We start from the raw sequence: 27,919 nt of genomic DNA on the forward strand, positions 1-27,919 counted from the left end.
CAAAGAAATAATAGCAGAGAACTCCCCAAATCTAGGGAAGGAGAGGGAAATCTGTGTGAAAGAAGCTTCCAGATCTCCCAGATTTGTCAATGTAAAAAGACATACTGCAAGGCATATAGTAGTAAAACTGGCAAAAATGAATGACAAAGAATACTAAGGGCAGCAAGGCAGAAGAAAATAACCTAAAAAGGAACCCCTATCAGGCTTTCAGCAGATTTCTGTGCAGAAACCTTACAAGCCAGAAGAGAATGGAACAACACATTCAAATCTTCAAAATACAAAAATCTTCAGCCAAGAATACTGTATCCAGCAAAAATATCCTTCAGATATGAGGGAGAAATAACATATTAAGGGCAAATAGAAAAATCCACAATTATTATTGGAAACTAACACTTCCCTCTCGGTAACTGATAGAAGATATAGAAAATTACTAAGGATATACAAGATTGTAATAACACTATCAACCAATGTGACCTAATTGATACTGATAAAGCACTCCATCCAACGAAAGCAGAATACAAATTTCTTTCAAGTACACATGGAACATTCACGAAGACAGACTCAATTCTGGGCCGTAAAACAAGCCTCAACAAATTTAAAAGGTTTGAAATCATACAAAGTAAATCTCTAAGCACAATGAAATTAAACTAAAAATGAATAACAGAAAGATATCCGGAGAATTATCAAAATACTTGTAAATTAAATAACACTCTTCTAAATAATCTATTGATAAAAGGAAATAAACACAAGGAAAATTTGAAAAATTCTGGAGTAAATGAAAGTGAAAATGCAATGTACTAAAATTTGTGAAATACAGCTAAAGCAGTACTTAAGGGAAATTTATAGCATCAAATGCTTATATTAGAAAAGATCTCACGTCAACAATCTAAGATTCACCTTAAACTAGAAACAAAAGGAAACTTTTAAAAAGTAAACAGAAGGAAGGAAATGATAAATATAAGCACAGATATCAATGAAATATAGTAGAAAGACATTAGAGAAAAATCAATGAAAATAAAAGCTTGTTCTTTGAAAAGATCATGAAAATTGGTAAACCAGTAGCTACAGTGATCAGGAAAAAACCAGTCACATAATACCAATATCAGGAATGAAAGCAGGGACATCACTTCAAATCCTATAAATATGACAGGGATTAGAAGAGGATATTATGAATAACTTTATTCACGTAAATTTCTGAAAGAAAGACGTTATTGAAGTTCACACAAAAAGAAATACTTTCATATCCCTATATCTAGTAAAGAAACAAATTGTAGTTAAAATCATTCTCACAAAGAAAATGTGACGCCCTGAGAAAATATACCAAACAAAGAAGAAATAGCACCAATTTTTCACAAACTCTTGCACAAAAAGATGATGGAGGAACATGCCCCAATTTATTTTATGAGGCCAGCATTACCCTGATACCAAAACCTGACCAAGAAAGAAAACTAGAAACCAATATCCTTCATGAACATAGACGTAAAAACCCTAAAAAATTATCAAATTGAATCCAGCAATATATGAAAAGGATACTACATTATGACCAGTGTGGTTTACCCAAAATTGCACTCTTGGCTTAACATTTGAAATCAATTAATGCAAATCACTGTTAATAGACTAAAAAAGAAAAACCATATGATTATCTGAATAGTTCCAGAAAAAAGCATTCGACATAATTCACTGCCCATTTAAGATAGAAGCTCTAAACAAATTTGGAACAGAAGTGTGTCTATGAAGAACCTACGGTTACAAATATGCTTCATGGTGAAAGACCAAATACTTTTCCCCTAAGACTGGAAACAAGGTAAGTCTGCCTGTTTCAATACATCTATTCAACATTGATAATACAAGAAAAGAAATAAAAGGGATAAAGATTTGAAAGGAAGAAGTAAATGTGATATTTGCAGACAAAATGACTATGTAGAAAATCCGAAGTGATCTATCAAAAAAGATACTAAATCTAATAAGTGAATTTAGCAAAGTTGCAAGATACAAGGTAAATGTATAAAAAATATTACTGCTTTTCTATATGTTAGCAATGAGAAATTGGACATAAATTTTTAAAAATATGTATCATTTTAATCTCCATAGATGAAGAGAAAGCATTTGACAAGATCCACCATCCATTCATGATAATAACCGAATAAAAAGAGTACAGAAGGAAAGCACCTCAACATGATAAAGGCCACATATGACAAACCCACAGCCATCATCACATTCAATGGGGAAAAACTGAAAGCCATCCCTCTGAGAAGAGGAACAAGACAAGGGTGCCCACTCTCACTACTCTCATTCAACATAGTACTGGAGGTTTTGGCCAGAGCAATTAGGCAACAAAAAGAAACAAAGGAATCCAAATTGCCAAGGAGGAAGTGAAACTCTCACTGTTGCAGACAATAGATTTTATATATAGAAAACCCTAAAGAATCCATTGGAAAACTGTTAGAAATAATCAACAACTACAGCAAAGTTACAAGGCACAAAATCAACTTCCAAGTATCAGTTGCATTTCTAGACTCTAATAACGAACTAACAAAATAAGAAGTCAAGAATACAATCCCATTTACAATCGCAACAAAAAGAATAAAGTATCTAGGAATAAATTTAACCAAGGAGGTGAAAGACCTATACAAAGAAAACTATAAGACATCACTGAAAGAAATAGATAATGACATAAAGAAATGGAAAGATATTCCATGCACATGGATTGGAAGAACAAATATAGTTAAAATGTTCATACTACCAAAAGCAATCTACATATTCAATGCAACCCCAATCAGAATCCCAATGACATTCTTCACTGAAATAGAACAAAGAATCTTAAAATTCATATGGGGCAACAAAAGACCCCAAATAGCTAAAGCAATCCTGAGAAACAAGAACAAAGCTGGTGGCATCGCAATCCCTGACTTCAAAATATAGTACAAAGCTATAGTAATCAAAACAGCATGGTACTGGTACAAGAATAGGCACACAGATCAATGGAACAGAATTGAAAGCCCAGAAATAAAACCACACATCTATGGACAGCTAATCTTCAACAAAGGTGCCAAGAACACAAAATGGAGAAAGGAAAGACTTCAATAAATGGTGCTGGGAAAACTGGACAGCCACATGCAAAAGAATGAAAGTGGACCATTATCTTATACCATACACAAAAATAGATTGAAAATGAATGAAAGGCTTGAAGGTAAGACTTGACACCATAAAACTGATGGAAGCAAACATAGGCAGTACACTCTTTGACATCAGATTTAAAAGGATCTTTTCGAGTACCATGTCTACTCAGACAAGGGAAACAAGAAAAAATAAACAAGTAGGACTTCATCAGACTAAAGAGCTTCTGGAAGGCAAAGGAAACCAAGATGAAAATGAAAAAACAACCACCTACTCAGAGAAAATATTCTCAACTCATATATCCAATAAGGGGTTAATCTCCGTAATATATAAAGAACTCAGACAAATGAACTACAAAAAATAAACAACCCAATCAAAAAGTGGGCAGAAGATATGAACATTTTTCCAAAGAAGATATACAGGTGGCCAATAAACACATGAAAAGATGCTTAACATCACTAATCATCAGGGAAATGCAAATCAGAACTACACTTAGATATCATCCTATGCCCATTAGAATGTCTATAATCACCAAGACAAAAAACAACAAACGTTGGAGAGGATGTGGAAAAAAGGGAACCCTCATCCACTGCTGGTGGGAGTACAAACTGGTGCAGTCACTGTGGAAAACAGTATAGAGATTTCTCAAAAAATTAACAATAGAAATACCATATGACCCAGCTATTCCACTACTGGTTATTTACCCAAAGAACTTCAAATCTACAATACAAAGAAAATTATGCACCCCTATGTTCACTGCAGCATTATTCACAATAGCCAAGACTTGGAAGCAACCCAAGTGCCCATCAATTGATGACTGGATAAAGAAAATATGGTATATATATGCAATGGAATACAACTCAGCCATAAAAAAGATGTAACTGTCCCAATTGCAACCACATGGATGGACACTGAGGGCATTATTTTAAGCAAAATAAGCCAGACAGAGAAAGACAAACACCATATGATTTCACCGATATGTGGAATATAAACAAACTTATGGACAGAGAACAAATTAGTGGTTACCGAGGGAAGGGGGGTGGGCATAAGGGGTGAAGGGATGCACTTATCTGGTGTATAATAATAATAATAATAACAAATAATAAACATAATAATATTTATTATAAAAATAACAAATAATAATGTACAACTGAATTTCATTTTATAAGCTATTATGGCCAAAATAAAAAATAGATATATATATCATTTACTGCAACGTTCCTATAAATCTAAAACTATTCTAAAATTAAAAGTTTATGAATAAACTACCATTTACAAGAGCATCAAAATATGAAATACTTAGATCTAAATGTAACGAAATATGTGCAAGACTTGTACACTGAAACCTATCAAACACTACCAAGAAAAATTAAAGCTCTAAATAAATATAGAGATATACCATGTTTATAGATTAGAAAATTCAATATTGTTAATATTTACATCCTCTGTGTATTAGCTTCCTATGGTTACAATAACAAATTGCCAACAATTTGGTACCTTAAAACAACACATATTTATTCTCTTTTAGTTCTGGAGACCAGAGGTCCAAAACGGGTTTCACTGGGTCAAAACTAAGGTGTCAGCAGGGCCCTGCTCCCTCTGGAGACTAAGGGAGAATCTATTCCTTGTGTTTTCCAGTTTCTAGAGCTGCATTCCTTGCATTTGTTGGGCACCTTCCTCCATTATCAAAACCAGCAGCACAGCATCTTCAAATCTCTTTCTCTCCTTTCATCACACTGCCTTCTCCTCTTAACAGTATCTCCTTCTGCCTCCCTCTTATATGGAAAGCCATGACTGCTTTTAGGGCCCACGTGGATAATCCAGGATACTCTCTCCATTTCAAGATCTTTAACTTAATCACATCTTTTGCCATATAAGCTAATATTCACCTTTTTGCCATAGAAGGTAATATTCACAGGTTCCAAGGAATAGGAAGTGGCTATCTTTGAGGGCCATTATTTAGCCTGCCACACTCATCAAATTATTCTAAAGATTCAATGCAATCCTAATGAAAATTCCAGCAGCCTCTTCTGTAGAAATTGATATACTAATTCTAAAAGCTATATGAAAATGCAAAGAACCTAGAATGGGCAAAACCATTACGAGAAAGAACAAAGTTGGAGAACTCATACTACAAGCTTTCAAGGCTTATTATCAAGCTAAAATAATCAAGACAATGTGGTATTAGCATCAGAAGAGACACAGAGAATAGAAGAGAGTCCAAAAACAGACACATACACACATGGTCAGTTAATTTTTGACAAAGGTGTCAAGGCAATTCAATGGAGAAAGGATTGTTTCAACAAATGGTGCTGAAACAACTGGAAAGATGGGATAAAAGCATCAAGACTCTTAAGCTCACAGCATATACAAAAATTTATGTGAAATGGATCACAGACCTAAATATAATGGCCAAAACTATAAAATGTATAGAAAACATAGGGGGGGAAATAATTGCCACGTAGGGTTAGGCAAAGATTTCTTAGACGGAATATAAAATTGGACTTTTCCAAAATTAAAAACTCTTACTCTCCAGAAGACTCAATTAAGAAAATGAAAAACGAAGCCACAGACTGGGAGAATATATTCTGAAAACATATATCTGACAAGGTACCTGTATTCAGTATAGATAAAGGACTTTTACAATGAAAAAACAAGAAAATAATCCAATTAAAAACGGCAAAAAATAAGAACAGACACTTCATCAAAGAAGTTATACAAAAGGCAAATAAGCACATGAAAAAATTCTCTAAATTTTCAGACATTCAGGAAATGCAAATCAAAACAAAAATGAGATAAAACTACACACTCACCACACTGACTAAAATTAAAATGATTAACTCTGACAACTGTTGCTAAGGATGTGGAACAACCAGAACCCTCATATATTGCTGGTGGGAATGCAAAACAGCACAGCCACTTTAGAAAACACGTTGGCAGTTTCTTACAAAGTTTAAGTACATACTTACTCTATGGCCCAGCAATCCCATGCCAATGTATTTCTTCAAGAAAAAGGAAAACATATGCCCTCACAAAGACTTGTATTCAAATGTTCAAAGTAGCTTTATGTCTAATAGCCACTGGAAACAACCCAATGTCCATAAACTGGTGAATGGTTAAACCAATTGTGGTTATCTGTTCAATGGAATACTAACCAGCAGCAAAAAGGAAGAAACTAGGGATGCATGCAACAACATGGATGAACCTGAAATGCACTATGCTAAGTAAAATAACTCAGACTGCAAACACAACATACTGGATGACTCCATTTATTTGACATTCTGGGAAAGGCAAAAGTATAGATATAGAAAACAGATGAGTGTGGTTACCAGTGGCTGTGCTGGGGGAAAGGCTGACTACAAAGGGACATGAGGGAATTTCTGGCAGTGATGGAACTGTTCTCTATGTACATCTTTGGGTGGTGGTTACACAAGTGTATGGATTTATCAAAACTCACAGGACTGTGCACTAAAAAATGGTAAATTTTGTTGCAAGTAAACTATACTTCAATAAACGTGGCATATCTATTGATCTATCTATACATTCACAACATCAACAACTAATTATTTACTGGATATTTATGGAACGTCAGGTACTGTGCTGCTTTTCATGCATTATTTCACTTCAGCCTCACAGCAATCCTATGAAGGAGGCATTTTCACTATTCCCATTTTACAGATGAGGAATGAAGCCAAAGATGTTAAATAACTTGTCCAAGCAGCTAGCAGCTCACAGAGCTGGGATTCAAACTAAGATCTATTTGACTCCAAACTCCGTTTAATTGAGTACCACACAATACTGACTTTATACTGATAATTCAACGTTCTCGGAAAAGCATCTGGATAGATATGCACTAAGGATTAACAGTCATCTACAGTGGGGAGGCTTAAGGGCAGCCTTTACACTCTTTTGCTTATGATTGCTGATTTTTCTATAAGGTGTATGTACCGCTTTTGTATTGTAAAAAACAACACAAGAAACTTCAATTGGAAAAAAAGGAGGAGGTTGTAAAGAGATGGGACCTACAAAACTCAACTCAGAAGCAAACCTCCAGGAGTTTAAACTACAGTGGGAGGACCATCAGATGTGAAGTTGCTAACTAGAATATCTATATAGCACTTTTGTGTCACAGTAGTCTTGTCTATAAAATCAGGGTAATATGTACCTCAGAAGGTAGTTGTGAATATAAAATAATAAATATGAAAAGTACTTTATGTACAGAACTAAATTAGTGGTTCTCAAAATGCTTTGTATCAGGACTCCTTTACAACACTTAAAAGTTACTGAGAACCCCAAAGAGCTTTGTTTCATGGGTTATACCTATTAGTATTTACTACATCAGATTTTTAAAACTATTTTAAATATTTTTAGTAATTCATTTAAAATAATAAGCTTATATATATTAACATAAGTAACAAAATTTTAATAAAAAAAACTATTTTCCAAAATTGTTTTTAGAGTTTTGCAAATTTTTTAAATGTTTGGCTTCATAGAAGACACCTAGATTCTAATGTCGACATCTGCATTCATTCTGTTGGAATACGCTGTTTGGGTTCAAAGCATATGAAGAAAATATGTCCCCACAGAGATATGTAATTAGAAAAGAAGTGAGTGTTTTAATAGCTCTTTCAGATAACTGTGGATATTGTTCTTTGACAGGACACTAAAACTCAACAAGTGGTAGTTTCTTGAAGGTTAACTGTGACGCAGAATATGAAACCCTATCAATGAACTTTTTCTGGTCTGCTACACTGAAATCTGTTGGTCTCTCTTGCCCTTTGAATGAATCTTTCACCCCTGCAAGGTCATAACACCATGTAAGGTGCATTGGAGAATACTGGTTCATTGAGTAATGAAGATCTTTCAAAAACTGTTGACACATTTCACTATACAATAGCAAAAAAAAACACACTAGTTATCACAACCCACTTCATCAGAAACATTTTAAGTATTAAGAGTCTGTCAAGCTCATGGTGGTAGATACAACTTCTCAAAAATTCTGATCTTCCCCTGAAAGCTCAAATTTTACCCTTTGCAAAAAATACCATAAGTTGTTTTCCTTGAAGTGAGAGGTTTACCTGCATTTTTGAGAAAATGCCTGCCAAATACCCTAATACAAATAGCCATAGCCTTGTCTATTAGTTGTCCTTTCAGCTAAAAAAGGTGTTCCATGAAAAAAGCAGCCTGTAACTCAGGCACACAAATGTTTTTCCTCAAGTCAACCACTGTACTTCAGTAGACAGCAGACAGCCTTTATGCATTCTTCCTATTTTGTCACATGGAATATTAAAAAATGTGTACTAAAGGGTCAAGATTTAATGAGACTGGTATTTTTTCTGCTTTATCAAGGACATTCTTAAGTGAAGCTGGCTTTTTTTTTAACTGAAGCACAATGTAGTGAAGAATCAAATGACCACTAGTATAATTTCATGTCACCAGCTTGATTCATGCTCAGGTGCCAGCAGTTTACCCACCACTGCTTTCACACCATCAGTGCAGATGTCAACCCAGAGAAATAGGTAAAGAATGTTTTAGTATTATTATGAAAATAGATTTGACCTCGAAGACCCCTGGGAAGGTTCTCAAGGCCCCCCAAGGTCTGCGAAAAATAGTGTGATAATCGCTGAGCTAAATACATGTTAGTTATGATTTCTAATACTCAAAAACAAGGGGAGGCTTTTACAAGCTTTTACAAAGAAAAAGAGAGCCATCACGGAAAGAGGCCAAGATAAGAATGACTTCATCCCTAGACTCTGGAGGAGAAAAGGGCTTGAGGGGGGATTCACAAGATAAGAGAAATGGATCAATCACCACAGAGAGAAAAGTAACCAGCTGAGACAACCTTTTCCCTCTGAAAGCAGAGGGGCATATTGCAAAATCTAGAAAATCAGAACCAATTTGTCACCCAAAGCCCACGGCTACAGATAATATTACCAGAAACAATGGATTTGAAAACAGACAGAATATTTAAAAGAAATAAGTGAATTAGAACATTAACAAATGCAAGGACAAGGGTACACATAGGATTCATACGGAAATTAGATAACACGTAGAGGTAAATTTTTTCTAAAGGAGTTTCAGACTATAAACAAAAAATAGATGAGGTGGGGGGACAGTAAACCCTGTAAGCTAAATTCATTATCTTCCCTAAAAGAGTTTTCTTATTTAACAGAAGAGTAGTAGAAATAATGAAAATAGAAGAATCAAAATGTTTAAAATGTTGGAAAAGTGATTATTTTATAATTTTTGACATAATTTAAAAGGAAATTAAGAGCTCTGGTCTGTTAGATGAAAAATAAAAAAAACAGAAAGGAAACAAGATAAACTTACAAGAGGACAAATAATAGTACAAAAATATAATTCCTAAATCAAAAACTGGGGTTGGAAAAACATAAATTGGATGAAATATACTTGTGTTAGTTTTCTATTGTTGCCATATACAAAATTACCACCAACCTAGTGGCTTAAAATGCGCAAACTTATTATCTTTACAGTTCTGGACATCAAAAGTCTGAAACGGGTCTCACTGGACTAAAATCAAGGTGTCACCGGGGCTGTGATCCTGGAGGCCCCAGGAGGGAATGTTTCCCTGTTTTTCCAGCTTCTAGAGGCCACCTCCTAGCTCCTTGGCTCATGGTCCCTTGCTCCAGTTTCAAAGCCAGCAGTGGAGAGTCGAGTCCTTCTCACATCGACTCACTCTGCCCTCCCCTCTTCTGCCTCCTTCTTCTACATTTAAGACCTGTGATCATGGGCCCAGCCAGAGAATCCAGAATAATCTCCCTATTTTTAGGTCAGTTGATTAGCAACCTTAATTTCATCTGCTACCTTATTTCCTCTTTGCCATGTAACAGAACATATTCCCAGGTTCCAAGGATTAGGATGTGGGCATATTTGGAGGGTTATTATTCTGCCTACCACAAGGCCTATAATAAGAAAGATCACTTACTGGATGAAAAACTAAAAACTAAATCTGTTGCATTCAAGAGTCACACTTGCAACCAATGTCAAAAACCAACCACAAGGAAGGAGATAACAAAGGTTTATTGTGCCTGGGTAAGGGCAAGAGAAGCAGTAATTTGATAAATTAGATGTCAAAGCAAAAAGTATTAAAATACTAAAACGACTAAGAAGGAAAATCTAAATAATGAAAACCTCACAACATGGCCACAGAATATGGAAATATCTGACAATTTTTCTTTTAAGAATAAACAGATATTTTCATTGTGGGCTTCTACATGCGTCTATTAAATCATGACAGATAAAGTAGACAAAGTTCCTAAGGAAACTATGGAAATAAACACTAGAGTAGATAAAAATAGCATGGTTCTACTGAGAGAATTAAGTAGCAGGACAACAAAATCTGCGTTCTTTACATGCATAAAGATTTTTCTAGAGGGAGAAAAAGGCCTTGGGGCACCGATACACAACAAACACAAATCTAATTTAAAATTTTAAAAAACTGATTGAGTGCTGGCAACGTGTGGCATATATAAAGACGAGAAAGAAAAAGCCTCTGCCCTGAAGATGCTCAAAGACTAACAGAAGCAGAGGGGGATTCCTCAACAAGTAAATATATGTCACTGTAAAGCGGGACATGGCAGATGAATCTCCCAGGGAACGCTGGGAGGGGAGGTGGGATTTGGGCAGTAGGCTGGGGATAGGGAATTCCAGACAAAGGGGATAAGATTTTTAAAAGTGTGAGATAGTTTTTTGTATTCCAGGAGACTGGAACATGTGGAGTACATTCTGCAAATCTTGGGGGGCTGGGTGCTGAGGAGACAGGAGAAAAGGCACCGGAGGAAATAAGGGAAAGGTAAGCTGGGGTAAGAAGGTAGGGGGCGTTGAATATCAGGTAAAGCCCTGGGAATTTATTAATAGGCAATAGGGAGCCTCTAAAGGTTTTCTGAGCGAGAGTGACAAAAAGCATAGAAGAGTGTCTAAGGTAGATTGTAACTGGCAGAGACTGGAGGCAGAAATTCTACACAATTCAAAATAAAACGGCAAAAATAGACTGAAAATTGCCTAACCATATGGATCTTTTTCAAAATTAACTTGTTGAGCAGTGTAGGGGAGTTGAAGAGATTATTTATGGAACTTTATTTGAGCTTCAGGTTCCTCATGAGCAAAATGCAGACACTTCTAGCTCTACCAGGCAATGCTGAGGTAAGGATTAAAGAACCCATCAGAAAGCACTGACTGCAGGGCTTGGCACCAAGCAGGTAATACTCAGTAAATGTTAGTTTCCTCCCTTAAGTAATGACTAAATTGAGGATGAAACAGAACGCTATTACAGAATATTTAAAATACTACTAAAACACAACTGCAACAGCAAAACACCTGGGCTGCCGGCAAAGCAAGACTCAGAGAAAATGTATCCACCCCAAAAAGGCAAATAAAAGCAAAAAAGAAAAGAACAAAAAGGCAAAGGGAAAACTAGTGAACTGAGTTTCTATCTAAGAAATTTAGGAGAAAAAAAAAAAAAACAACCAAAGGAGCCAAAATATGGAAATAATAAAACTAAATAAATAAAACGGAATTGATAAGTAACACCAATAGCTGGTTCTTTGAAAAAATGAACAAAATACAAAGTTGATCAAATAAAACAAATACAATCAGAAATTTTAAAAGAGGTAATTTATACTCACATTTTTAATTGGGGGAAGAAAGAATAGTATCTCAACTATACCAATACATTTGAAAGACAAGCAAAAAAGAAGACTGCATATCAAATAGGCAATTCCAAACCTGACGGGCAAGAAGAGAATATGACAGGGCAATAACACAGTGATAAGAGAATTTATTTTTAGAAAAGTTACAGTCAAAGCCTTTGAGTTACTTTTCAAGAAACATTCAGACCAGAGTCCAAGTATAAAAATAGACTTTGCGTAATTCTCCACAAACCAGCACATGGAGGCTGCACTGGATATTCTGGCATCAACCACTATTTCCTAAATTTCTCTTTTCCAATTACAACTTGAAAATGGATTTATTCCACTCTCATCTGAATCTGTAATGCTAGTACATGATTACTAAGTAGTGTCACATGGGGCAAACTACAAAGCTAGTGTCCTCTCCGAAATTTATGTGGAGGTTTCTGCTTGAGGCTCAAGCACCTAGTAAAGGGATGACTCTGTGAGTGTGTAAGTTCTTGTATCTGTTTTCTGCAAATCAAAAGAATGCAACTGGACTCTTTTTAGACCCATCGGTTTTCTCCAGTGAAAGCTGGTGGCTTAACTGGAGAAGGCACACGTGCACACACGCATGCTCTGGGTGACACATGACTGTGAGCGCCTCTTTGTCTACAACTTTAGAGATGGCTCCAACTGAAAAACTGCTAAGTGACACTTTTCCAAACTGTTAAAGGGACTGTACCTCTTATGCTGAGCAGAATCTTACTGACAACATTTAAAGTCTTTTAGTGGCGATTTTAACTGGTTTTATCAAGATGAAACATGTTTACGAGCATTTAACCAGCAGATATAGGAAAGCACAAAAGCCAAATAAAAACATATCACTCTTAAGGAAGACTAGAAAGAGCCCAGGCAGGCAGGAAGCTGGCCATTTATCAGCTATGCAATCATGGATGGGTCACTGTCTCCCTAAGCCTGTCTCTTCATCAGGTTGCTCATGTATCGATTCATTAAGATAAGGGAATGTGAAAGCCCTATGTAAATGATCAATTTTACCTATTTTAGCTGCTACTAGCATTATAGAAGAGAAAAGTTGTAACAGTCTCATTTAGCAATCATTTTTCTCAATATTAGGTCACAAGTGACAAAGTACAAATCATCAGTTATAAAGAGCCTATATACACAGTTCAATTCAAGGCTTTCATCTTAAATTCTAGTCACTTTCTACAGTACAATCTATGATCAGGCAAGGCAATTAGAAACCCCAAGCTCAATATGGGAAGCTTAACTTCTGGAGTCCTAGGACACCATCTAAAACTCCTCCAACTCACTGTCTCTCCCCTACAACAGAAAGTCTCCAATGTACATGTTATTTGTACTCAAAATCCACTCATTCAGCACATTTATTGAACACCTCAACATCTTGGCCCACAAAGAACTCACAGCCAGGAAAAATATGTGCGTAATTATCAAGTAATGAGAATGATATCTTTAAAACCAGAAATTATGCATTCAAATGAGACTTGTCTCCTTTAAACAGTCCCCCTGGGAGGCAATGCACAAATTCCACTTCATTGCTCAAACCATCTTTGGAGCTTTCCTCCTGGAATTGCCTTGAGAGCCTGCAGTCTGTTCTTTTAAATACCTTCAGTGGTGCCAAATCCTCACCAAGAGTGAATTTGATTTTTGGAAATGGCCAAAAGTCAGTCAGAGCCAAGTTTAGTGAATAAGATGTGTGATCAAACGAGGTGGCACTATTTTGGTTCAAAAATGATATATGATTATAAAGCAATAAGATGGATTTCCTTATATGATTTGTAATCTGACTCCAAAGGAAATTCCCGATGAGTGACAAGGAGTGTAAGCAATGGGACAGATATATATGTCTCTCTTTTCCCTAAGTAACCTCTCTGAAGGATAATACTCACTTGGATGTGAAGGTCTGCTTTGTTTAGTCACTTACAACCCATACACAGAAGGCTCCTTAGCATATCGGATCTACTGTGTCATGGGGTGACTGTCACTAAATTAGAGAGGGAGCATGGCATGCAGGAAAGAGTACAGGCTTCAGGAGGACACTGACTTGCATTAGAATCCTGACTTGGCCCCTTGTCCCCTCTGGAACTTTAGGGAAGTCACGAGCTCTCTAGGACTGCAAAACAAGGCTGATATCCAACTTGAAGAGTTGTTGTAAAGACTCATGATAACGGATACAAAGCACCGACATTCTGCCTGGCACGTGGTAAGTGCCCCATAAGTCACAGCTATTATTAATATTAACCTCAGTGTAACCAAGAGGCTTTTCTTACTATAAGTGGTTTGAGATGACAAAACAACAGATAAACAGACATTTGGGTGGTGAGTAGTTCATTAACAATACCAACATACACTCACTACTGATGGATCTGGAGCATGCTATTTTTTAAAGAACAGTAATACGTAAATAATGTTTGCAGTAATTGCTAACACTACGTGTAGTATTTTAAAATCACATGACACGTGTTGCTGGCACTGCTCCTACCACACTGACCTTTCACTACAGTCTGAACATACCAGGCCCTCCCATGCCCCAGTGCCTTTGCATACTTTGTCCCTCCTAAGATGCCTTTCCTGCCCCCTGGTTTGACAAAGCCCTGCAATTATGTCATTCAAGATTGAGCTGTAGAACCTTCCCTGCCTGCTCTAGATGGAATTAATGGCTCTGCCCCTTGTGCTCATACAGCATTTGGTTCCTGTCTCTGGAATGCCCTATCCTGTGTTGAATTTTAATTTCTCTATCTGTTTCTGCTTCTTCCACTGGGCTTGAGCATGGAGAGGGACTATATCCCATTTATTTTCGCACTTAGAGCACCTAGCAATCTCTCGGCTCACAGTAGGAACTCGGGAGATGTTTGACGAATGAACACTTTCAGTATAAATGCATTACAAATGACTGCTGAAGGCCAGGTAGCTGCCTTTTGTTAACAACTACTAACAATCACATTCATTTTTTTCTGACTTCAAACAAGAGACAAGATAACTTACACAGACTCCAGAATGTCTTTAGAAGTTGCAGCACATGGAAGTTTCTAAATACTACTGACCTCCCCAGCATTACATACCCACATAGCAGAACCCCCGAGCAGCATTCCTCAGCCTTTGTCCCAGTCTAGCACACCTGCCAGAGCTCACTGGGGACAACTCAGAAGGCCTAGTAGAATTCTCACAGCCTTCCAGCACTGCCTGGTTACCAGGGCTGAATGGCCTTCTCTGAGCCAGCCACTCCACAAAGGTAGCAGAAAATCCCAAGGTTCCATGGTGTGGGCAGGGTGCCAGCTTAATGCAACCAACTCCCAAATCCCTATCTCCCAGAAATACCTCGGTATCAGGTTTGCCACGTCTGTATACTTCTAATAGCTTGCCTATTCAATGAATAGGGCTGCCTAGTTGTTAGGAAGCTTCAAGTATTCAGGGAAGGACCTGGTGGGTCCAGTATGTCTGTTTCAGCAAGTCTTAACCTGTGTAACTAAAATGAAGTTCATGATCAACCAGTTCTGTTCCAGGAAGCAGGCAGAGGGTCAGCTGGCAGCCCTGTGCAACTGAGTGCTGACACTTGTGAATCATTTTCTGTCACCACAGTTTTCCAGAACCTTGGCAATACAGCAGTGGGTTCAGACTTACCAAGATCAAAAGGTTGGAAAGGAAATCTGGAGCCACCACCCATGCCTTGGGCCCCATCAAACCATGATAGTGACTATTTCTGTGACACAGACATAATCTGAAAAGTAAAGGCAGCCACATTCTGCCTTGGGGTCACAGTCTTTCTTGTCTCTCCAATGAAATGGCTGCTTTCTGAAGGAAGGAATAGGATGAGAGGAAAGAGAACCAGGCCATAGACCACAAGGAAAGCAGTGATTGAAAGAAGCAGCTCTAGATTTCTCTTATAGGCTCTGGAGAGTAATTCATTCATTTATTCACTCATTCCACAAATATTTACTGAGCCAGTTACTATTACAGATATGCAGAATATTGTAATGAACAGAGTCATAGCTCTGGCCCCACGGAGATTATTGTTTAGTAGGGGAGACAGGCATTAATCAAATAAGCACACAGACAAATATAAGGGTACAAATAAGTGCTATGATGGAGGAGTACGGCATGCTCCAGATATTGTACAAACAGGGATCAGTGGACCCGGTCAGGGAAGTCAGAAAAGCTTCCTTCAGCAAGTAACAAGTGAGCTGAGATCTCAAGGATAACTAGGAGTTAACTAGGTCAGGAGGCAAGGAGAGGAGAGGGAAACATTCCTGACGAAGAAAACAGTACGTGCCAAGGTCCTGGAGTAGGAGGGAGATGTTGAACTGTCTCTGAATTAGCGGCAGGGAGCAAGGCAGGTTTGAGGCCCCGACACAAGGTACCTTCCTCACTCCCCTCAGTTTGCTCTCTAGCTCTCTGGAAAGCCCTCCTCAGCGTGGAACAAGAACAATGTCAAAAACCAGGTGTGCCCACAAGACATGACACACCACCAGCTAACAAATCAGCCTTGCCAGTACTACCTGGCCACCACTGTGAGGTAACACTACTCACTCCTACTGACTCAACATTGAATCAGGAAAATGGCACCCTATAAAAGGTCTTTAAACTTTTCAGGTAGAGATGCATTTCAATCCTGGTAGAATGGAGACGTTGATAAATATGTTAATGATTACTATAAATCTGTTTTGATACCTAATATTTCATTGTAATTTTCATATACAAATTTTTTTGGGGGGAAAGCTACAGGAGAAAATGGTTAAGGATGTCATCTGTGCAGCACCATTTTGCTTTGGCAACTCTGTAAGCTGGTTATATTACTTGAGGCAGTTCGTTGTGACTTCTGAATTATCTGTCACCTTGCAAAACAGTCCTGGAACTTTCTGTTGTAAAGCACTTTGTAATCAATCATTAATTGGCCTCCCCACCCTGCTGAGGGATTATACTCATTCCTCAGATAAAACAGACAGATAAGTGAGTGGCCCAAGGACACAAAACAACTCAGCTTTTACTTATCTTTCTTATCACCCTCACCAAACAATTTAGACACACAAGGCCTGTCCAACTCCAGCACCAGTCCTGCTACTCTGCAGACCAATCCTAACCCCTAGGAGCAGCAGAGGAAGGCGCTGCAGTGAGTTCTCCGTCAGCTGCTCTCAACAAGCTCCTCTATGCAGAGTGCCTGCAAGGCCAACAATGATAGTGACTGCACTGATTGGGACATTGGCACTCTAGAGTATGAACTGGGTAGTGCTCAAAGAGGAATACGAACACCTAAGCAGTCACAATGGCTCATACCTTAAAATGTCACTGTCCCTAAGGAGACTGCACTCCCAAAACACACAGACACAGACTATCCCAAGACTTCGTTTCATCCCCCATAAGCAGCCCAGAGAGTGGTCTCCACTGGGTGCCCAGAGTACAGTACTGCACAGTGCTGTAAATCATCTATTTACATACCTTTCTCCACTCCCAAGCTGGGACCTCCCAGCATCTGAAGCACCTAGCATAGGACCTAGCACACAAAAAAGTTTACTGAGTGCATAGCGTCCCACCAGCAAATAAGGGAAATAGGTACTCCCTTCAAAGAAGAGTAGTGGCTTTAAGAGATTAGGCCAACTCCTTATTTTTCAGACGAGCAGAGAATCACCCAGTTACACATGGCCTGGTCTCCAACGCAGGTCTTTTGGCTCAGTTTAGTTCCAGAAACATTTTATAAGTGTCCACTATGTGTCAGATGTTGGGAGGTGCGGGGGATAGTGAGATGAACAGGAGATGGTCTCTACTTCAGGGAGCTCAAAGCCTGGGGGGAGGGAAAAGAGTTCCACAACACTTGAGCAAGTGCAAGAACAGACGCTTGATTCCCTAGCCAGTGTTCTCGCCACACTGTCCACTGGATATTCTCCATGTGGGAAACAGGACAGCAACATCTACTTCCTGTAAATAAATTTACAGTGAAGTCTGATGAGAAAACACATATGGAAAATTGTCAGGTTCACCCCCAAAGGCATTATGTAAGGTAGTGGCATACTCTGACACCTACTCCAAGGACTCGATGTTACAGGTACCAGTTCAACAAAGAAGCAAACAAACGAGGGATGGGCATACATCCAAGGAAAACCTCAGGGGCTGAGAAGAACTGGAGGAAACAGCTGGGGTGGGAGGGGAGGGTCAAGCGAAAAAGCACTGGAGCGGGGAACGGAGGGCAGGCAGCAGAGTGCGAGAAGGGGGAACGGAGAGGGGCAAGTAGGGACAGCAACGAGGGAGGGCAAGCAGAGAGCCAGAGGATTCCCTCGGGGCGGGGCAGGGCTCGGGGCTGGGGGCGGGGTGCTGGGGCCGTGGCCGGGAGGTTCTAGAGGGGCGGCGGACCGGGGGGAGGGGAGGAGTGGTGCCTGAAGGCACCCGGCGCAGGAGGAGGTAGCGAGCCGGCGCCGAGGTTGACTGGGTTCCCGGAGAATGGCCGGCTCCAATAGGGAGGCTCGGGCAGGCGCCCGGGGCCGCAGCTGCCCCGCCGCCCGCTGCAGCATCACGCAAGCCGCGCCTCCCCGGAGCTGAGCCGACGGCCCTCACCTCGGGTTGAAGTCCTGGAAGAGGCCCCTCAGGTTCATGGCGGAGAACTTCGCGGCCGCGTCCTCCTCCTCCCCCCTCCCCCCGCGCCGCGCTGTCTGCGCGTTACAGCGGGTTCATGGTGCCAGCGCGAACAGCGTCGTCGCCGTCGCCGTCGCCGCCGCCGCCGCCCCGAGAAACCTGAGCCACCGCCTCCCGCCCCGCCTTCCGGGCTTCCGTAAGGCGGCCGCGCATGCGCCTGAGACCCGCAGGCTGGCCCTGGAAGCGCCGCGGTCGTGCGCGCCGCCGCCCTCCTGGTTCGCGGCGCCTGGAGGCCCTGACCTTGCGTCGCTGCGCGGGGGGCGGAGGAGACGGCGCGAGGGGTGAAGGCTGGGAGACGCAGGAGAGCCGAGGGGCGTTGTTGGCTGGGTGCAGGCCTGCGGGGACGGAGCGCGCCGCCCAGGAATCCCGCAGTGAGGTCTTCGCAGACACCTGTCTCCTTGGCCCGCACTGCCTTCTGGAGATTTCCCCCAGCGAGAACTGAGCTGTGGCGGGTAGTGGCCACGGGTGACACGTTGCATTTGGCGATCTCATCACAGGCTTCACCCGTCAAAAGCTGTCAGTGACTCCAAAGTCTGCATTTCAACTTCCCTCCCAAGGCTTAGGCCAGCACATGAAGATATGCTGCAGGCTTACCCTGCGCGAAAGTCATGTTTCCTCTCAACCACCTTGCCCTCCTGGGTTGCCTCTCTCCATTGGAGGTAGACTTATTCACAGGGGGATGCCCAACTGGAAATCTGGGAGTCATCCTCACTTTGCTAACCTAGTTCACAGACTCCTTGGCTCCTGCCTAGACTTTGTGGTCACCTCACACCTGGCCTCCTCCTCCACTCCAGGCCATTCTATTTATAACTGCCAGGTTCATCTTCCTTGGGCAAGTCAACATCTTTGAGCCTCAATTCTTCTCCTCTGCAAAATGGAGATGATAAAACCTACTTCCTAAACTTGGGAAGATTCAATGAGATAACATGCATAACTCACTACCTGGTGAACACTAGGTGCTCAAAGAATGTTGTTGCGATCTGGTGCTCTTTCAGGTGCCTGACTCCTCAAGGAGTCTATTTACTTTCAGAATTGGAACACAGGATAAGCTCACAGCAGGTGACCTAGTCTCTTTTCTTCACTTCCGCCTGTTCTAAGAGTTTTGCATGAGCACAGCAATACCTTAGACATTAGTCTAGTATCATTATGGATAATAGTTGTACTTTGTTACAATAGCAGAGTTTCATGAATGGCAGTTTTGTGCGGGTTTATAAGGGTTACCCCTGGGGTCAGCTTGAGAAGATCACAACTATGATAGTCATACTTTGCCATGATGTATCACCTTTCTTCTGAGAACTTGAAAACATTTCACAAGTGGTAATTAGGCTTCCCAAACCTGCTGGGGAATGGATATTATTATATGAGTTGGTTTTAAGGATGAGTAACTTGAATCAAGTTTGTCAGCTGCTGAAGCACCAGAGAACCCTGTCTCAGTCTTGGGTCCAGCTCCCCTGCCTATCCTCCGGGTGGAGTCCAGTGTCTACCCGTGAGAAGGTTCTCAATGAACATTTAAATACCGAAGAAAAAGCTGAGGCACAGAGAAGCTTATATAACGTGCCCTGAGCCTCTCAGCTAGTAAGGATGTAGGAGCAAAGATGCAACTTGGAGTCCTGCCGAACCTGCAGCCCATGCTGTAAAAAAGAGGCACTTGTGAGCCAGCCCTGATGGTTAAAGTTTGGTGCTCACTGCTTGGGGGGCCTGGGTTTGTTTCCTGATCACGGAACCACACCACACATCTGTCAGGTGCCATGCTGTGGTGGTAGCTCACGTAGAACTAGAACAATTTACAACTAGCATAGACAACCATGTACTGGGGCTTTGGGGAGTAAAAAAAGAGGAAGATTAGTGACAGATGTTAGCTCAGGGAGGATCTTTCCCTGCAAAAACAAAAAACAAAAAACAAAACAACTAGATATTTAAAAAAAAAGTTACTTGCCAGTGGCCAGATTGGCCAGCACCATCTGAATTACTGGTGGGCTCACCCCAAACAGGCATTAAGAGTGAGATTGTTTGTCAGTTAAGACACTTGAATAACAAACACTGTTGCTCTTTCAAGAGCTTCACAGAGACCAGGCAAGCTGCTCAGAGTCCAGAGCCTCGAGGGCAGTCACTACTTTGGTGAGGTCCCAAGGAGTCCCAGAGCTGAACCACTGCTCTGCAGTCCCCTAGTCTCCCCACAGATAACTAGACTGTTGGGGCTGCCTAGCCAGGGGAACAAGACACTAATATACAAACCAATTGTCAATGTATTCTTTTGCTCTGACAAGCCAAAATGCCAAGGGGAGCATATAGGCCTGCCCATGGGGAGATATGGGAAGAATTGGACTACTCCAAGCCCTCACATCCCCAGTCATTGAGAAGTGGATGTGCCTGGACTGCCTCAACTTCACTGGAGGCCCAGCCCTGTACTCTGCTAGTGCTCTCATGAAAATAAAAATCAGAACATCCAGGTGTCCCTCTTTTCCTTTCTCCAGCAAGTGCAAAAGACCCTGCTGCCAATATGCTGCCCATCTCAGACCCCTTGCTCAGTGTCCCACACTGGGCAGAGGCCCAAAGCTTCACTGGCCTGTTTGGACAAAACCATGAGTGACCCAGACATTGAGGAAAGACCCTGAGCCTCACACAGGATGACACCCTCATCATCTCCTCTAGAAAACTTTGACTTGCCACCAAATTTCAGGGCCATCTTATTAGATGCTCCCAACATTCTTCATACAAAGAAATGGAATGGCTCTGAATTGAAAAAGCATGACCCCCAAATAAGCCAGAAAGCACATCCATGTGACGTTGGAGTGGACACATGTTACAGTGTTCCAGAAGTACCAGTGCATATCTGGACCATGGTTTTAAAGACTGCCTTGGATTTGTGCCACACTTCTGATAAGTTGGTGGCTTGTCCAATTCAACACTCACATTGGCTCCAATGTGATGGGGTGGAGAGCAGGCTTCTGAAGAGCAGGGCCCTGAAGAAGAGAATCCTGGTGCATTCAGATACTTTGGTCATAGAGGACATGGGTTAGGGAAGGACGTAGCTGTGGCCCACCTCTCCGCACCACCAGGACTCCTCCCCTGGGCTATGGCAGCAGAGTGGAGAGAGCATGGAATTAGAAGACTCAGATTGGCTTCAGCACTGCTCCAGTGCAGGGAGGATCAGCTGGGATCCAATCCTGGGCAAGGCTGGTGGGCCTACTACAGAGTTCCTGGGGGATCAGCTTGACAATTTCTTTAGCCGGGAAATGTGAGATGCCGGCTGCAGGCTGACCCCCTCTTGACCCGAAATCTCCACTCTTAAGTTCCTGAAAGTCCACATCCTGAATGCCACCAATTAGGGAATCACTGGAGGCCCCAAGACTCCTGGGGACTCTACTTGTAAAATGCACCCCCGCTTCCTGAGATGGCCCTCTGTTTCTGGGGACTTTAGCTTGACTTTGGTAAATGTGTGGTTTCTGTTCCTGAGATCTCACTGGGAGGTGGTTGGAGTCTGGACAAGAGTGTGGTAGAATGCACGGCTGGATTTGGGGGCTGGGGAATTTGAGAGGAGTCTGGGGGGCAATGGAAAGGACCGAGGAGGTGGTACCTATGGTTCTTCTTGGACTTGCAGCTGTCCTCAAGATTCTTCCAGAGCCCAGAAAGAGCCACCCCTCGTCAGGGGCCTAAACTGCAGCTGTTGAGAGACAAGAGGGAGGGAAAGCAGTCCCAAGACCCTACTGGCCCACTTGTCACTGAGGGTGGCCCTGGAAGTGAGCGAGTCAGCATCCCCCCTGGAGCAAACTTCCTGCTGAAGGGAGCAGGGGCTATTTCCTGTTGGTAAGCAGGATGGGGAGGCTGTCTCTGGGCCTACAGTGCCACTAGGGTATCCTTGTGCTTCCCCTCTGGGCCTCTCCTGCTGCCAGGCGCTCCAGGAAGGCTTCCCAGGTGAAGCGAGAGGCTCCTGGTCCCCCTCCTCCAGTGAGATGTGCCTGAAAAGCCCAGATGAAGTGCATGTGGCCAGGCCTATGGGGCAGACAGGAAAGAACGTGCATGCCAGAGGTCACCAACCAACTGCCCATGCAATTCCCCTCTCTCCTCATGCCCATCCTGATGTCATTCCTGAGTCTTCACTCGCTGCTTGCCTCTTGTCCTTTCTGCTTCCACATTTGCTCTCTATAACTTTCCTCTGGGACCCTCTACCCTAACTAATCAGATGCCCCATTCCTCCCCGTAGCTTCTCCTAATGCACTGGGGCAGCCTGTAACTTTCACTCCTTCCATCACCTTTATTAAACACACGCTTTCCAAAGTGTCTGCTTTGTGCCAAGCACTGTGGGAGGCACTGGGAACACACAAATAGGAATAATCAAAACGTAATGTTGTACATGGTAAGTTTCCAGGATGTGGGAACCGCTGAGTGAAATCTGAAAGGATACAAGGAAGATTTCAGGCCAGGAAGAGAAGAAAGGGGATTTCAGGCAGAGGGAATAACACTTGCAAAGGCATAGAAGTCAGGGAGTGGAGGCAGGTGGACCTCTCTGGAGAAAAATGTCATCTACATTCATTCTCTGCAGAGTTTCTGAAGCACCCTCCTTTCAGGCAGGTCCTCCAATCTTAGATCTGAGAGCTCATGGCAAAACTGTTTTCTCTGGACTCACCCCTGCAACAGAAGAGGACTCAACCTAGACCATACCAGACTGTGTGCAAACAGTACACAGAGCCAGGCAGTGTGAAGCAACAGCTCAATGAGGTTGTTCCATACATTTGTAATACAGGTAGATTGCTTTGTCACAGTGTCCAGTCTATCCTAGGATCCTGCGACCTCCTAAATTGTTTGTTTTCTCCAGTACCATGGAAAGCACGCTCTGCCCTGCCCTGGCCTACTTGCGGTCCAGCAGGTGATCCCCTAGGCCTCTATGCCCTGAGGACTCAGCTCAGGAGGCCCGTGAGCTACCTGCTACCTCCCTGCAACCCTGCAGCCCGGTATATGGTAAGTGCTCAGGGAGTGCTCATGAAATGAATATGGGAGTCGGACCTTGCCAAGGGCCCTTCAAACAAGCAGTTCTCCCTCTCCCATGCCTCAAACTGGGTACCCTTCATCTGCCAGAACAATGAATTTTTCTTCCTAAGTTTCTAGTAGCTGCAGGCATTATGTGTGGGCAGCCAAACTCCCATTTTCCTACCAGATTCTCCCAGGTCATTGACAAGCTGAGGCTTTTTGTGTCTTATAGAACAAGTTATACCATGTTTGCACAGCTCTAAGATGTGCGATGGGCCACGCATTTGATAATAGATTTTCAAATGAAAAAGAAAAATTGCATCAAGCAATGTACGTATGGATCATAAGATATATACTGATTCAGAAATATTAAAATGTGAGTGAGAAGGTACATCTTGGATGCTCAGTAATAATAGCTCCTTCTAACTGACTACCTTCTTTGAGCGAGGCATTTTATATACAAGGGAAACCTTGTATAATCTTTGTTAGGGGTATAATTATGCCCCCACCCCCAAAAGATAAGCTGAAGTCCTAATCCTCAGTAACTGGGAAGGTGAACTTATTTGGAAATAGGCTCTTTTTAGATGCAGTCAAGTTAAGATGAGGCCATTAGAGTGGGTCCTAATGTAATATGATTGGTGCCCTTATAGGAAAAGGGAAAAATGGCCATAGACGTATACAGAGGGAAGACAGCCATGTGGAAACAAAGGCAGAGACTGGAATGATGCAGCCACTCAAGGAACACATGAAGACACCGGAAGCTGGAAAAGGCAAGAAAGGATCCTCTCCCAGAGCCTTCAGAGGGAGCTTAGCCTTGCCAACACCTTGATTTTGGACTTTGACCCTCCAGAAATGTGAGAGAAGAAACTTCCTCCACCCCTCCCCCCCACCAAATTTGTGGTACCTGGTTCGGCAGCCCTAGGAAACTAAAACAATCTCAAGGCTCAGAAGTTGTACTGTTGTTCTTCCCATTATACAGATGAGGAAACAGAGAGCCTCACACAGCCCACATGGCCTCTCCTAGTGCCATCGGGCACTGTCTCTCCTGACATGGAGACAGGGGCCTTGGAGGAAAGGTAGGGTCTAGGACAGAGGGTGTGACGATGGAGAAGGTTCTAGTGGGACATGGGTGTTGGAATTGTGGCCCTCTGAAGGCTGCTCCTATTTTCAGGCATGAGCCATGCTCTCCCAGTCACATGCCCAGTCTGCTCCCCTTCTCTCCCAGCTGACTTGGGGCCCGACGTTCTCCTGCAGGCTCACTCCCGTGGGCAGGCTAGACATCAGACACATGGCAGGGCAGCAGTCCATTGCACAGAGTCCACAGGGCCAGAGACTCTCATGCATGCACACGGGGGTAAGTATCTGTGGAGCCCTTTGCACAAGCCCTCCTTCTGGGTGCTGGGCAAACCTGGCTTTGCCTCCCAATGCTGTCTTGTGGGTGCCCCTTGGCATCACACCCTGCATCCTGCCACTAGCCCAGCCATATTCCTGTGCCCAACCCCAGCTCAGCGACTGAAAACAGGCAGAAACCTGGGACCCTGTACTTGCTCACGAAGGGCCCTGGGGAAGCTGCCAGTGGTATTTGCCACAGAGGAGGGCAGGTGAGAGCCAGGGAGGAGGTCAGCCCTTTGCCAAGGAGGCTGGAGTTCTGAGCAGGCTTCAGCCATGGCTGGGGAATGGGGGCTTCTCAGAGAAGCAGGATCATGGCTGAGACGCCTCACACAAGCCCCTCAGCGGGTAGGCTCAGGGCATCAGAGAGGATGTCAGAAACTTCCTGTTGATGGGCAGGGGAGGTGCTGTGTGCTCTGCCCTGCCCTATTCAGGACTTGCTGAGGCCCCGATGTCATGCGCCCACACAGAGGCTGCTGCGGAGGACGCTGCACCCTGGAAATGCCTCCCTGATGCACCCTGTGAGGCGCTTGGGGCATCCAGGCTGCTGCAGCCCTGTGGTCCATAGCCGCCCTGGGCGAGCGCTGTCCCACACCAGTCAGTTCCTTCCAAGAATGGGCACGTGTGTCCCTGCTTCCACCCTGGAGTGCCCCACAGGGGTCTGGTCCTGGGACTTGTCCCAAGAGCGCCCATTTCATGATATGGTCACGGTTACAGCTCACCTCCGGCTGCATCTGCTCCCACATTCCTCCCCTGGGGGAGTTCAAATGGGATCTGGCAGGTCCTCCTCCTTCCCCGACTTCTGGGACAGCTGACATTTTTCACAACCTGCCTCCTGGGACCCCAAAGCCCTCTGCTGCCTGGCTCATTTTCAAATCCACCTTTGAGTCTAGGGGTATGTGGGGCCTGGAGGATCGTCCTGATGACCACCCCTGCCATCTGCTAGAGCCTTTTGTCTGTTTGGGGACACCAGGGTCCTGGCTGGCTCGGTGGGTGGTTGAGAAGACCCCGCTCCCCCCGTCTCTGGCTCAGCCTCGGAAAGCAAAACCTCATAGTCACGCTGACCAGGCCAACAGATTAATCAAATCTTTGGCATTACATAGGTAATTATTTGAAAATGTCTCATAAGCATAGTGATTTGTCAAACATTCACATGGCAGTGATTATTATTTACACCCACTAGGAGACTCAGCAAAAGGCTACATCACGTCCTGCCAGCTCTCCCTGAACTACAGCTGTGCTGAAAGAGGATTCTTATCTGGGGACGTCCAAATATAGATATATGGACAAGAACATCGGCACTGGGGACTGAGCAGTTGTCAGCGGGGAGACAGGCAGGGCAAAGCCCCACGCTGGGCAGACCCAGGAGGGCAGGCTGGGGAGAGAGTGGGCAGAGCGGACAGCAGGGGTGATGGGGCTTCCGGGCTGGCCTCCAGGAGGAGGGCAGCCCCAATCCCTACAGGGCCATTAGGCAGCTAGCTGCCGGCCTCCTAATAGAGACACATCACAGTCCTGACGGGACTGAGGGGAGTAGCACAGGGGCCTAAGGGAGCAGGTGGCATGGAGGAATTCCTGCAGCCAGCTTCCTGTGGGGTGGCTCCTCTTTTGAACACCTCCACCCCGGTCCAGGGCCTCAAAGGCACAGAATCTGGCATCTCATCTCTAAGGGTCCAATGTGCATGGCTTAAGTCCATGTGTGAGGAAACAGCGTGGTCAGTGTCCTGTGTTGTCACAGCTTGATAATTAATCCATGGCCCCCAGGGTGCCCTCTATAGAAACAGCTGTGACAAACAAGGCATCTGCTGCTATTGCTGGCAAAGGGTCCTCACAAGACCCTTCCTGAGCACAAGAGGACTGGCAGTGCAGTGTCCCCATTAGTCCAGGGAGGAGAGGAAGACGAGGTGTGGGGGAGCCCTTGACATCTCTCCAACGTCTACTACCATTGCATAATAGATGCTCAACAAAAAGCAGCTGTTATAATTTATTATGACAAAATCTGCGTCAATTCTGGGAGGGGTTTCTGAGAAAGTCAAATTTGCCCCGAAATTCTCCACTTTTTGCATGTGCCCACCTACTATGTGGCAGGTGCTTCAAATCCAAGGTCACGTCTAATTTTCACGTTATCCTCCAGGTCTCAGCAGGGAGAGACTGCCCTCTTCACTCCACAGCACAGCCTTAGCCTGGGAGTCTCTGCTACCGTCCACATTGCTGAACGGGCCTGAACACGTGGACACGGGTGCATACTGGATCTTTACTGGTCAATAGTCATTTCCAGTATGATTTTGACCCCGGCTCCTACCACTCTCTCCTCTGGAAATTTTTGCTTTCCATGACATCTCAGAGAATTTGCAGCTCAATTGGAAACTGACTAGAAACTCAGCCCCAATTGCTGCTCTGCATGGTTCCCTCCCTGAGGCTGTATTATTCCATTTCAGTGTGGGGTCTTCCCCAGCCAGGGGCACCTAACTCAAAGCTCCCAGAATTCCCGTCAAAGACGGCCTCCTTTCCTCTGTTGCCGCCCCTCTTCCATGCAACCCAAGTATGTTCATTCATTTAACCTCAGGAAAATCTAGCCCTTGCTTACAGATGGTCAAAATAAACTTCAGGTAGCAGAAATCAAAGGTCATTTCAATGCAGTTAGTTTGGATTTCCCAGGCCATGGAGGAGAGCGCCTGTTCAGCCACTCCTGGGCATCACTACAAGGAGCAAGAAACTTATTTCTCAGGAATCGTTGCAGACTGTGGGTTTTAAACACCTTGTTCTACACTGTTGTTCATCTGCAACATGACAAGTGCCCAGGACACCCTCCCTTCCTGCCCAAGTGAAGATTTCTCTGCTTTACCCATGATCCAAAAGAAACTCTTCAGAGCAATTTTCCATTTCAGACTTGCCCCTCAGCCCTAAGACACACTGTGAGTCTGGCCATTACCACCACCGAGCTTCATGACAATCAACTCCCACAGAAGGAATCTCAGTTTCCCAAAGCCCACACTGCCCCGGCTCCGGGTGTTTACACGTGAGCGCGCTCCCCTGGGGCCGCACCACCACCCACCTACTTTGACTTGTCCTGGAGCCGACACCTCACCATCTTCCTAGAGGACTGCGGCTCCCAGACTCTCATTCTACGGGTGGGGAGTGCCCCACGTATCCTCTGT

General features: G+C 43.3%; 1 protein-coding gene across 3 annotated transcripts in view; it reads right to left on the reverse strand.

Annotated features, from left to right (window-relative positions):
• TMEM185A (transmembrane protein 185A) overlaps positions 1-18,795 on the reverse strand; it is a 38,328-nt gene extending 19,533 nt beyond the window's left edge. For 2 of the 3 annotated variants that reach the window (XM_070604263.1, XM_070604264.1), the window contains exon 1: positions 18,330-18,626. In XM_070604263.1, the coding sequence (XP_070460364.1) occupies positions 18,330-18,367 (38 nt within the window). In that variant the 5' untranslated portion in view covers positions 18,368-18,626. Of the gene's footprint in view, positions 1-18,329 lie in introns of all 3 variants that reach the window. The other variant, XM_070604262.1, reaches the window with a different exon arrangement.
• Positions 18,796-27,919: the final 9,124 nt, after the last annotated feature.

The sequence above is a fragment of the Equus przewalskii genome, chromosome X (assembly GCF_037783145.1).
Source record: "Equus przewalskii isolate Varuska chromosome X, EquPr2, whole genome shotgun sequence".
Lineage (NCBI taxonomy): Eukaryota > Metazoa > Chordata > Mammalia > Perissodactyla > Equidae > Equus > Equus przewalskii.